Source organism: Mustela lutreola, chromosome 6 (assembly GCF_030435805.1).
Source record: "Mustela lutreola isolate mMusLut2 chromosome 6, mMusLut2.pri, whole genome shotgun sequence".
In the NCBI taxonomy this organism is placed as follows: Eukaryota; Metazoa; Chordata; class Mammalia; order Carnivora; family Mustelidae; genus Mustela; species Mustela lutreola.
In genome coordinates this window covers 71794432-71808066 of record NC_081295.1, presented here as the reverse complement: position 1 = coordinate 71808066, position 13635 = coordinate 71794432, and the positions used below count along the sequence as shown (strand labels likewise).

The window sequence follows — 13635 nt, the reverse complement described above, 5'->3', positions numbered from 1 at the left end:
CCTATTTACATATGTGCCAGGCCTAAAGCTGATCCCTGTAGATAGATTTTTTTTCTCATTTATTCTTATAGGAAACTTATGTGGTAAATATAATTGTTCCCTCTTTTACAGTTGATAAACTAATGCTGACAGAAATTAAATAATTTGCTCAAGTCATAAGCCAGTAAAGATCAGATCTATGATCCAAACTCTGGTTTGTTTAAATAGGCATTTGATAGAATGTTTCTTGATATTTTCACAAACAAGTTTGAAGAGATGGGCCAGATAGTAACTTGTTAACAAATTTGATGACTGTAGAAGGTTCTCTGCACTGAAGAATGTGTGCTGGGTTGTAGATTCACATCTCCAATGATGAGATACAGGCGTTGTGTTTCAGCCAGCCCTGTTCAAAATCGTGATCAGTGATTTGGATGAGATGTATCAAAGAAAGCTGGAAGTGTTACCTAATGTATTAGGTGGTGGTCAAGAAGCTGAAAGAGGGGTGCCTGGGTGGCTCAGTGGGTTAAGCCACTGCTTTTGGCTCAGATCATGATCTCAGGGTCCTGGGATCGAGTCCCGCATCGGCTCTCTGCTCAGCAGGGAGCCTGCTTTCTCCTCTCTCTCTCTCTGCCTGCCTCTCTGCCTACTTGTGATCTCTCTCTGTCAAATAAATAAATAAAATCTTAAAAAAAAAAAAAAGCTGAAAGAGCCTGACAGGTAGACATATGAACCACAATTAACAATTAATATAAAATATTCTGAACTTAGGTAGGTTCATTTCATTCTTCTTGTTCATTCATTCTTGTGGCACTTATAAATATTTCCAATGTGCAGGAATTGCAGTAGCTGACGAAAAGATACTGAGATGAAGAAGGCAGAGGACTTGCCCTCTAGGAGCTTATATTCTAGTGTTTAGGGAAAGAGCAGAGGAAATGATGTGTAGTAACAATTCCTGTGAAATAGGAGTTTTTACTTGACTGGGGAGTCATGTATACAAGATCCAGATCAGGGAAGGGAGTACAGTCACTGTATTTTCAGATCACAGGAAGAGACTTTAATATCTATTTTAAGAGAAATTCTGAGTGATCAAGATTATTAAATGTTTAACTTGAAAAGATTTAGGAAGTAATTGTATTTCGTAGATATTTGAGGACTTTCCTTGAGAAATGGGAATTAGATTTAATCTTCGTAGCTTCCCAGGGCAGAACTTGGATCATTGACTGAAAGTAAGAATGAGATGTGTTTTCATTCAACATGAAGAAAAACTTCATAGCTTCTAATTGTACAAGATGAAAAGGGCTGCCTTATAAGTATCCATTCATTCAATAATGTATTGAAAAAAAAGTGGGTAGGCATCCCTTTAAAGAAAGAGAGCTAAGTTAAGCAACTTCTCCGCTCATATCTAAGGTACTATATAATATTAATGTTATATTATTTTGATTTAGTAGAGGAATATATACCACCAGTTTTCCCATGTGCAAAAAACCCCTACCAATATCATATATTCTAATCTATTATTGAAAAGGTACTAGAAAGTATACTACCACTCTTGAGAATATAATTAAACTTCTTATCAGACATCTAAAATACAGGATATTTTCCTAGAGATTAATTTCTGTACAAGGTGAATATTGTGCTTCAAAGTAGTCAGGAAAGTCATATGAAAGGTCTCTGTCAAAAAGTTTCAAAAATAGCATCATGATTTATGTGTTGTGTTTGTGGACCTAAACAGAACATTTGATTTTGTTAACCAAGTTTAGTATGTCAGCAACTCTGTAAAAGATTGACTGTCAAGGCTAAAATATTTACTCGATCTATGAAGAAATTATATAGAGTTGCAGGTGTAAGAGCAGCAAACCATATTTTTGTATCTCTGTATTTCTGAATAATGATCAACATTGTTGTTAAGTGTTTTGAGTCAATTATTAATGTTATGTTAGGTTATGTAAAATAATTCATTATGCAGTGTGTTTATTTTTAAATGCAAAATGCTGGGACATCTGGGTGGCTCAGCCAGTTAAGCCACTGCCTTCAGCTCAGGTCATGATCCCAGTGTCCTGTAATCGAGTCCCACATCGGGCTCCTTGCTCAGTAGGGAGCCTGCTTCTCTCTCTGCCTCTGCCTGCTTGTGCATTCTCTCTCTCTCTCTCTCTCTCTCTCTGACAAATAAATAAATAAAATCTTTAAATGCAAAATGCTGATAATTATATAAGATCCTGCCTATTCTTTGGGGACATAGTTATTCACTTAAGTGTAACATATGTTCTTAAAACACTCTCCAGCTAACTCACAATTTGACACTTTGCTGAATGATTTAGACTGGAATTTATGGGTAATTTATCTCAGAACCATTATCTCTTGCCATACTGTTCTTAAATATGGAATGGCTATTTTATTGCTAAAATACTGGTTCTTTTGGATGGCCGAACAAAAGAAGATCATGGTACTTATACAACCAATCCTAATTCAGAATACAACAAATTATCTTGTTCTATTAATCACATTTCTATAAAGTTATTAGACTGAGACTTGGCCTTTTTCATCTTAAGGAGACTGACCAGTTTGATCTATATTTCCTATATTGTACATTCAGCCATGCAGAATAGTCATCAAATAACTACCATGATTCAGTCTAGTGTTAAGCTAGGAGCATTTAGCCCAGACTTGGGACATCAGGGAAAGTTTATCAGAGAAAACAACATTTAAAATGAGAGCTGGGGTGCCTGGGTGGCTCAGTGGGTTGAGCCGCTGCCTTCGGCTCAGGTCATGATCTCAGAGTCCTGAGATCGAGTCCCACATCGGGCTCCCTGCTCGGCGGGGAGCCTGCTTCCCTCTCTCTCTCTCTCTGCCTGCCTCTCCATCTACTTGTGATTTCTCTCTGTCAAATAAATAAATAAAATCTTTAAAAAAATAATAATAAAAAATAATAATAAAATGAGAGCTGACTTGAGTAGCTGCTAACCAGGTAAGTGGAGGGCTTTGCATTTAAGAAGTCCCAGAGGAAAGAGAGAGCATGAAATATGAGAATTTCAAATGGTCCTCTATGGCTTTCACACAGCATACGAAGGTGGCAGTGGCTAAAGGTAAGGCTGGAGGGGTAAGCAAGCAGATGAGAAAGGTATTTCTTGCCATGTTGGAAAGTGTATAATTCATCCTGAGGGCAATGGAGAACTAGTGCAGACTTTCCAGCAAGAGAAAGGCATGGTTTGAAAAGTTCTGTAGGATGATCATTTTGATTGCAGTGTGGGGAAATCATTGCATTAAAAAAAATAAAATTAGAAGCAGGATCTTTAGCTAAATTCTGTTCCAGTAAGCCAGGTAAAAATGAGACTAGCCCGATAAAAAATAGTAGGGACAAGGAAGTAAACAAACAGAGAGTAATAGAATCATGGAACACACTGATCAAATAGGCTCTCTGGGATGAGAGAGGCCTTTCGATAGCTGGCTTGGGCAATTGAGCAAGTGATAGTGACCCCAGATGAAATGGACAATACAGAAGTATTAGCAGGTTTAAAGAGAGATGAGCTTAATCTTTGACATTTCAAATTCAAGGTGCTTTTGTTATGAAGTAAGATCTATCCAGGAAGCATTTGGAAATGTAAGTCTAGAACTCATTAGAGACATCTGGCCTGAATATATAAAATTTAGAGATTTTGGCAAATAGGTGATAACCAAAAGTCATAGTAATGGGTGAGATCACCAATGTAGAGTGTGTAGAGAAAAGGTGAGAAAAGAAAAAAAAAAAGAAGTGAGAGCCAAAGTAGAATCAAGAACCCAATCTTACTACACAGGAAGGGAAGAAAGAGTCCATGAAGGAGCATAAGAAACAGTAGCCGAAGAGTTAGGAGAAAAATCAGCAGACCATACCATTAAAGAAACCATAGGAAGAGAAAATTCGAAGAGTAGCCAGAAATATTAGCTGCTGCAGAAAATTCATGTATCATAAGGACTTACTATTATCAGTAAATTTGGATTTATCAACAAAGACCTTATCAGTGAGCCTGGAGTCAGGGTAACATGAGAAGACTTTTTTAAAGTGGGGAGTGCTGAAGGGAGATAAGGAAATAGAAATCAGGAATGTAAACAATGCTTTTTAAAATGCTTATCAAAGATAGGATGGAAATTTCCAGAGATCTGAGGCCCCAGAGATATTTTTGAGCTAGAGAAGTCTGGGCCAACCTCAAATGCTAATAGGAAAAATGAGCAAAGAAGGGAAAAATGCAGATGCTGATGAAAAGGGGGAGGCAGAAAGGCAAGAGATCCAGTTTAGGAAGAGAATCGCTTCAGACAAAGGACAAACACCACTTCCTGTGGACAGAAATAAATGTTAAAAGGATGGAAAGTACTGCGAGCCAGATGGCAAGTCTTTCACAGGAATCTGAGGGAACACTCGAATGAGTGCTTCCTCTTCTCTGAAAATAGGGTACTGTCGTCTGCTGAGAGGTGGAGATTGAGCGTATTTGAAGTAAATAGCCTATTATATAAGAAACTGGATTCATTTTACATTATTATAAAAGACATCTGTAAGTGGTATAATGCATTTTCAAATATAGCCCCCAAATGTAAAAACCAAAACAATGGCCTAAAATTCATCATGGTAATGTCATGATTTCACCCTATGCAAGAGCAGAAACTCTGAAAAAAAGAGTCAAGAGAAGTCCTAAAAAAATTTCTAATTCCAGTGTGGAGGAACTGACATCAGTTACTGTGTGTTACGATGACCACACATACAGTACCAAACTTTGGCCATTAGAACACACATGAAAAGTAAATATGTGCTTCTCTTTTGAATGAAGCCAAAAGCCCAGCATAGGGGATGTGGACAAAGTTCAATATGGAGCCTACAGGCGTCTCTGTAGCTCCCGCTGAGTTGCTCAGATCAGTTCCATAACATAGACAGCTATTTTATTACTGACTTTTTTGCTTCTCAACTTTTCTTCTGAGATTCTTTATAAGAAGTCATTTTTATAAACCACTCCAAACCCTGTGTTATAAAAATCAAGCATAGTCCTCCTTTTTCCTCCATTTCCTCAACTCCCCAAGTCAAGTATCACATTTCCTCTACATAACAGTCAGTATTGCATTCCTGCTGCCTTGTTTCTTATTTGGCATTTTTTTAAATAATTTTCCCAAAGTAGAAGTAAATTAGTATAGAGTCGGATGTCATTTTACCTTTTTCTCTTGCTTGATTCCTCTCAGTGCCTGACATATAGCTCTCCCTAAGTGCTCATTGCATGAATTATTGCAATGTGTTAAGTATAATTTTGCTTTATGAGAACTTTAATTACAAAACCACACAGTATTCTGAAACTATTCTCATTTCCTTTTGGAAATGTTAAAGCACATAGCCCAAGTGCCTCTTGCTATGCAAACATGAAAAAGAAAATTTTGACCTGGGATGCCTGGTTTCAGATTGGGTCCACTCTATTTATAAAAAGTTATCAAAATATGGCAAGAATTAGATGGATAACATTAGTAGTAGTAACATTAGTATAGTAACTGGGGTGACCTTTGTTCTGTTTTGTTTTGTTTTGCCTCTTGTTGCCTCTTAAAACATATATGCTTGGTTTGGTTTCAGAAAGTCCATTGACAGGCACTCACCAAGGTCCCAGGATTTTTAGTACTTATCTAGCACCATTCTAGAAGAAACATAAATGGCCAGATGATGTAATAAATTATAGAAATGTGTGAAGTAGGGACACCTGGGTTCCTCAGTTGGTTAAGCGACTGCCTGTGACTCAGGTCATAATCCTGGAGTCCCAGGATCAAGTTCCACATCAGGCTCCCTGCTCAGCAGGGAGTCTGCTTCTCCCTCTCACCCTCTCCTTGGACCTGTTCTCTCTTTCTTATTCTGTCTCAAATAAATAAGTAAAATCTTTAAAACAATGTGTGAAGTATGTTCCCCAGATTACAGTAAGAGAAAAATTTACACAGAGATTGATACAGAAAAAAAAAAAGGAAATTCTTATTGTCAGTATAGCTACGACATCCTGGTATTGTTTTCTTTTAGGGAAGAACTTCTTTAAAAATATGTATACCAAGAGTCGCTGATTAAATGTCTGACTCTTGATTTCAGCTCAGGTTATGATCCCAGGGTCATGATCTCAGGGTTGTGAGATCGAGGCCTGAAACAGGGCCTGTGCTGGGCATGGAGAATGCTTAAGATTCTCTCTCTCCTTCTGCCCCCTCCCAACACCCCGTGGCCCCACACACACCCTCTCCCTCTCTCTCTAAAGTATATATATATCAAGAACTCCTTCAATGATATGTGTGTGTTCACAGGAGAACACATACTTATAGGTGAAGAGCTGTATGACAAATTACATTCTAACTCTCAGTAAATAAAAACAAACTTCTCTCTTTTCCTTTACAGAATTGTCAACATCACACTGCTGGTGACTTCTGTGAACGATGTGCTCTTGGATATTATGGAATTGTCAGGGGATTGCCAAATGACTGTCAGCAATGTGCTTGCCCTCTAATTTCTTCCAGCAACAAGTAAGATTAAGAAATATTACCAAATTTCCCAATCAGTAGTACCATCTGTGTAGCACACAGGCTTCTAGGATTTAACTATTTTTTTTCATATAGACGAAATCTCTGTTTAAGATAAACATTATTTTAAACAATTTAAAAACATGACAAAGTGAGCATATAATGCTCTGTGGTTTGTTTTTCCATTAGAAAATAATGGAAATAGCTACTGTCCCAAGTAATTAATATTAATTAAAAAGTAAATAATAATATTGGCATAATTTATGTTTATGCAATAAGTGATACATATGTACACATGTTTGTAATTTTACACACTTTTATAAGTATCTTGTATTTACATATGGTTCTGACACAAACTCAACTATGAAGGATTGTTTAGGTGCATATTATGTGACTTTGGGGACTCCTTCCACTTGCTTTGTGTGTTTAATTCACAATATGTAAAGAATTATTAAGAAAATAATTGAAAAAAATAGCTAAAGGAAGGTGACTTATTTTTACACTCCAAAATAAGCCCATATTTCCCAGAATCACAGTCCCATTCTGTTAAGACAGTCTGAGCTTGGTACCATGGAAACACAGCCATAAGGGGAAACAAAAACCAGAATATCTTATTTCAGTGCTGTCTGCACATTTTGCACTGGTTTATCTATTGAAGAAAACCCTTGTTGCAAAGTCTGTCTATACTTGAAAGTATAAGTGATTTATAGACTTCAGTCTCTACCTGGTAGGGCAGTTTTTTCCTCTAAGAATTTACTTTTGAAAAGAATATAGGGCACTTTGTTCAGAATTAGAATCCTGGACTCCTTTTCTTGAGTATATGAGAGCCACAAAGCAATTGAGATCGATGATTCCCCCCTGCTGACTCAGTTTTTTAATTTTCCCCTTCATCATTGGCTTTATATACATTCTGAAAACATTTTCATGTAAATTCTCCCTTTCTTCTGAAAGCTCTTTTTTTTTTCTGCTTATGAGAATCAAAGGTATTTTTGTCAAATATGAATTTTTAGGCAAATGGGATAGAGACGAGGATAAAATACATGTTCTTTTGGTTCATGCAAGCACCGAGTGGTAGGTGTATGAAAAATAACATTATTTCTATTTTCCTTTCCCTAAACTCCCTCTGATGACTAGATTTAAACAAGAGAATGTTATTTATTATATTGTTATTAAAATGTGAGTCATTGGATTAGAAAGATTCAGTAATTAACTGATAATTTCTTTGATAACAATGAAGCATAACATCTGTTGAAAAGGCTCACAATAAAATGTGTCTTAAGAGAAGTCAACCTAAATGTAAAGGGACTTCAAAGGTACAAATACCACACTTAATTTTGAAATTCAGGAACATATTGAATGAAGTAGTAGCATTTATAATAGATCGTAAACAGTAGATTAAAAAGGCTTTTACTAGTGGAGATAGCAGGAAGTTACATGAACAAAAGCTTAGAAAATAGAAAACACAGTTCTTCACGTTTAAGAACTAATAAGTAAGAGTTTGGAGCATGGAGTTCAAATAGATGAAAATGAGCAGATCAAATGAACAGGAGAATGGAGGCCATGTTTTAGAAATCCTTGAATACCCATCTAAGAAATTGCTATTTAATTCTCTCTGTAATGAGGAAACACTGCAAGTTTTTAGTTAGAACAAACAAACAAAAAGGTTAATGTGGCCAGAGCCACACTTTAGGAAGACTATTAGGAGAGAGCCGTGTAAAATGAATTAAAACAGTCAAAGAAAAAAAAACAAAGAGTGTGATTAATATAAGCTATTGCACAAACTTAGGCAAAAGATAATGAGAATATAAAGGTAGGTGGTAGTAACAGGAAGGGAGAAGAGGGGACAGGTGTGAGAGCACTATTGAATGCAGCTCTCCAGGAGTGCTAACTAATTAGACATGAGGAGTTCAGGCCAGGCAGGAATTGAAGCCAAAGGTTGTTAGCCAGGTTGACCTCAAAAATGGTAGTGCGATCAACTGAAAGAGGGAAACCAAGCAAGAGCTGCTCCAGAGGATAGACAATTTATGTTCCAAATAGGTTAAAATTGATATGAAAGATCTGTCCAAATGGAAATATGCAAATAGCTGCAGAAAATGGAAATAGAATTGGAAGGGCAGATGAAGGAAGAGATATGTTAATAAATGAATTAAAATTGAATAAGATTTCCCGGGGTTATGTCTCCCAAGGGGATTGTGTGGAAAGAAGGAAAGACAGAATTCCTTACACTAGAGAAACGAGAAAAGAAAGATGAGCCAGGATGGGAACTGTAAGGGAGGCAAGGGAATGGAGACCACATGGCTAAGGATACCCCCAGGGAGAAAAGCAGCTGCTCTCAGAGAAGTCTGAGTACACAGGGGAGCCATGACCTGTGAGGGTCACAGAAGAGTTTTGACAGTCAATCCAGGAAAACAGACGTTATGTTACAAGGATGGCAGTTTATAGCTTTCAGGGTTTTCAAGAAGGAAAAAGAAAGAGTGCTACCTTGATTGGTTAGTAGGATTAATAGAAAGGTGTGTTTTCATTTTTGTTTTCTGTGATTTGTATAATTTAAGTACATTTTTATGGAAAGGACCCTCTAAGAATCAAAATACCAAATCCAAGTGGCTAGTTCAATGGTTTTCAAACTTTCTTAACTGCAACCATTGTAAGAAATCATTTTTTAATATCCTAAGTTGGTACATGCAAAACTTCTGTGTATATAATATAAATGTTTATAAATATGTATATATCCTATAACTTTTATTCAATTTAATTCTCCCACATTATTAGAAGAAATTTTATTCCAAACCTACTAGAGTGATTTCATGACCACTCATATGACCACCTAAAGCTTGGCACATCAGTTAACAAAGCAAAGACTTGTGTGTGCTCAGAAGGGAAGAGTTAAAATACAAAGCAAAGAAACAAGCCAGGGCAAAGAAGAGAGGCCCTTCTTCCCAAGATACAAAAGTAAATTTGGACTATGGAGGAAGCTGAGATACCCTCTTCAGTGACTTGGGTCTGGGTAGCCAATGAAAAGTAAGGAGTAAGTCATGGTTAGTGATGACTAACTCCCTTCCCCACATTCGTTTTTCAGTATTTCTTACCATGACAAACTGTCAACTACCATGACAGTGCAGTGTGGCTCAGGGTTTTCTGCCACCTACTCAAGGAAACATTAGATACTTTTCAACAGAGTAGAAGAAACTGTAAGCCCTCTGCAGTCTGACCGCCTTTCCCCTTCAATGCCCTCTCTTCCCTTCTACAGTGATGTCACGTCGGAGTACCCTGCTCTTTCCCAAACACGCCAGCCATCTTTTGCCAGACAAAGACAAGAAACTGTGCGGTTTCATTTACATTGGGAATTTTTTTTTTAAATATGGTCTCATAGAAACTGACTGTGGATGGTGGTTACCAGGGTGTGAGGAGTGGGGGAAATTGGAAAGGCTGGTAAAAGGATACAAATTTCCAGTTATAAGATGAATGAGTTTTTTTTTTTTTTTAAGATTTTATTTATTTATTTGACAGAGAGAAAGAGAGATCACAAGTAGGCAGAGAGGCAGGCAGCAAGAGGGGGGGGAAGCAGGCTCCCTGCTGAGCAGAGAGCCCGATGCGGGGCTCAATCCCAGGACCTGAGACCATGACCTGAGCCAAAGGCAGAGGCTTAACCCACTGAGCCACCCAAACATCCCAAGATGAATGAGTTCTAAAGATCTAATATATAATATGGTAGTTGATAATATTTACTATATTGAAATATATTATATTGAAACTTGCTAAGCAAATAGAACCTGTGTTCTCACCCCCCAAAAAAGGCAGGTATGCAGGGGTGATAGATGCATTAATTAATTTGTACATCTATGTATATCAAATCATCCCATGCACACTTTAGTTATAATTTTGTTTGCCAGTTACACTCTGATAAAGTTGAGCAAAACATAGTAGGTGCATAATATCAAGCAGTGCAAGTGCCTCCACGGAAAATAAAGCAGCCTCAGTGAACTGAGAGTGGCTGGGGTACCCTGTTAGCCAGGGGCCTCATGAAGAGCTTTGTAAACAAATGCTTATGCAGAGACTAAGGGAGTAATGGGGAGAGCCACATGACTGCCTGGACAAAGAGTAGTCCACCAGAGGAAAAAGCATGTGAGTACACTGTCCTGGAGACTGGCCCATGCTTGGCAGACAACATGGATCCAGGGCAGCTGGTGCAGAAGGAATGGTGTTGGGAGAAGCATGACCAAGATATGTTTCAGGGACTCTCCAGTGGCTAATGAAATGTCCTAACTGCTAACAGTCTTCCAATAGCAAGGGGTGCCTGGGAACAGGGATATGCAGTGATGTTAGTGATGGCAACAGGAGCAGCAGTTTCAGGTAGAGTGGACGGGGAATGTGAGGGAAAGGAGACAGCTGTGGCTTACGGCCAAACAAATGGAAGTACAGAATGATCATGGTTGAGACAGGGAAAATTATGGAAAGGTCAGTGGGATTGTTTTAGAGGGGGGAAACTCAGTTTTAGATCTGTTAGGGTAGATGCAAAAGTTTTCAGCCTGAATGAGATCATTGAGGGGAGAGAGGGCAGGACAGGTTAGGAGAAATCTGAAGACTGAAGTGTAGGGCACATAAAGAGGTCAAGGGCATGATGTATATTCAGCAAAGGAGACTGAAAAAGAACAACCAGTGAACTGGGATAAAGACAAGAAGAAGGTGGACTCCAGGAAGCCATTTCTTCTCTATAGTATCCACAGGAACAACACAAACTAGTGGACTTTAAATCTCAGAAACTCTCTTGAGGCAAATTTGGAGTTAGCAGACATAAGGAAATGTCTAAGATGGCTGCCAACAGAAAAGCACAGGATTTCTGAGTGGCCCTGCAGATAATATGGGAATGGAGAGTAGATGAGGGAGTTGTGAGCCGAAACAATCAACTCTAACTTAAAGTAACTTGTGATCCCTACGCCCTCCTTCATAAGTCCTTACATGTGATTTAAGGAAAGGATTCAATATACCATAATATCATAATTCAGAAAAGTTTATATCTACTCTTCAAGGAGAATTATAACATTCTTGCGTAGTAATTGAGACAGATATATTACTATAAAGGATTATAATTTAATTAGGTTGGCTCTCTAGAGTTTCACTTGAAATGTCTAAAACTTGTTTCCAAGTGCCTATATATATATACATATATATATGTGAGTTCAAAATGTGATATATGAGTGTGTGTATGCGCACGTATGTATGTGTGTGTACAGATTCTCTCAGCATCAAGCTTTAACTGAGAGAGCTAAAAGCTTGCCAGAATGTGTCAATTATATATTTGTGGATCTATTTTGCAAAGGCAAAAAATAAATTTGTTGGATAATGAGTTTGTGAGTAGTAGATCAATTTGTTCACGTACCTCACAAAGGTTAGAGTTTATTACTCATTCATGTACTATTGATTCCATGCACTAGAAGACAGTTAAAATAGGGTCATTATGGCCCCTGACTGATAGGATTTGTGGTCCTGGTCTATACACAACATACCTTTTTCAACATCAACTTCTTTAGCAGACCAACACAAAGAAAAAGAGTGTTTGCAGTGTCGCAGTGCTACCATCTTGCAACAAATATATTCTTTTTCTTCCTTCCAAGTTTCTGATGCATCATACAGTTTTATCTAGTGGGAATTCTGTACTTACATTTGAAAGAAGTTTGTAACAACCTAAAATTACATGTTAGTACAGGTTAGTTTTCAAGTCTTGCTAATTGTTTCTTTTGTAGAGAAAGATGCTCAGAAAACCTGGCAAAGCCTGGCTGGCTGTGGTCTATCAGTGCCAGAGTGATAACAGGGCAAGTTATATAAGACCTACTTAGTAGAAAAGATCATAAAATTGTCAGAAAATCTTATTCATTTTCATGTAGAGAGCTCTCCCATCATTCCTCACACAAAATCACATTCCTTTGTGTTTAAAATAAATTTAATTTTAAATCCATATGTAAATTAGAAAAAGCACTCTTACTTTATGTGAAATATTTATTCACAGTTCATGCGTTGAAGGGCTAGTGGCAATTTGGGCTGAGTTTTCAGAAATAAATTATATAGCTTCTAGGACCAGTTTTTTTAATTGAAAAATAGTAATACTTATTCTGCTATGAAACAATGTATGTGAATGCTACTCTTATTTTTCTTACAATTCATGAAAAACAGGACACTTGCCGGATGTTTAATATTTTTATGGTTGCCATATAATGATTAAAATTTCAAAATGTTTACATAGTGTGAGGCATTGCACATTCATTAAGAAACGACCATATTTATTTGTCAACTATTATTGGTAATATTTTGTTGTGATACCCTACTCTTGACTAGAAATGTATACATAAGAATAAATAACTACCCCCAAATAAGTTCCAATCATCTGGATAATGGACAAAATTACTTAAATGTATAAAATTAATAGGTTAAAAGATTTTTTTACCATGGTTTTTTTTTTCTTTCCAACTCAGTTTTAGCCCTTCTTGTGTCATGCAAGGCCTCGATGATTACCGTTGCACCGCTTGCCCCCAGGGATACGAAGGCCAGTACTGTGAACGGTATGCAGTCATGAAACCAAGAGATCATCTAATAAAGGATCACAGTAGAAATGTAGTCATTATTTTCATAATTTATTTTAATTTTCTCCAGTAGTTCATATGCTTTCCACACTTATTTTTTATTTTTATATCTGTAGAAACTTTCTCCGAAGATAGTCATTTATTTCCACCGTATATATATATACACATGTATGTATATATATAAAAATGTGCTTTGGTATTCATGGTTAGGCTAATATTCATTTCATGCCCTTGTAAATACCAGAAGGATGATGACTAAAAGCATCCCTGGACACCAAGGCTGTTATCTGAAGTAATTTATGAAAAAAAATGTTCAGTAGTATACTACATTTATCTATGTAAGCATGTAAATATCTCTGTTCCCACTATCTATGAATACAGGTATATAGAAAAGACTGGAAGGGTACAGTGAAATGACAGTTACTGTCTTAAGCCAAAGTGATTATAGAAAATGTATTTTTTTTCATATCCATTAATGTTTAATCAATAGGAGTTGACGGTTCATATAGCTTATAGATGAACAGGGCATATATTATCAAATATGAATGTCTTGAATTATTTTCGCAGTTCTCAAATGTTGTTACAG

The 13635-nt window shown here is 37.0% G+C and overlaps 1 protein-coding gene across 3 annotated transcripts in view; it reads left to right on the top strand.

The window, feature by feature from the left end:
• Nucleotides 1-13635, top strand: part of LAMA2 (laminin subunit alpha 2) — a 645363-nt gene that overhangs the window by 442617 nt on the left and 189111 nt on the right. For all 3 annotated transcript variants that reach the window (XM_059177585.1, XM_059177583.1, XM_059177584.1), the window contains 2 exons: nucleotides 6353-6477; nucleotides 12942-13028. In XM_059177585.1, coding sequence (XP_059033568.1) covers nucleotides 6353-6477; nucleotides 12942-13028 — 212 coding nt within the window. The remainder of the gene's footprint in view (nucleotides 1-6352; nucleotides 6478-12941; nucleotides 13029-13635) is intronic.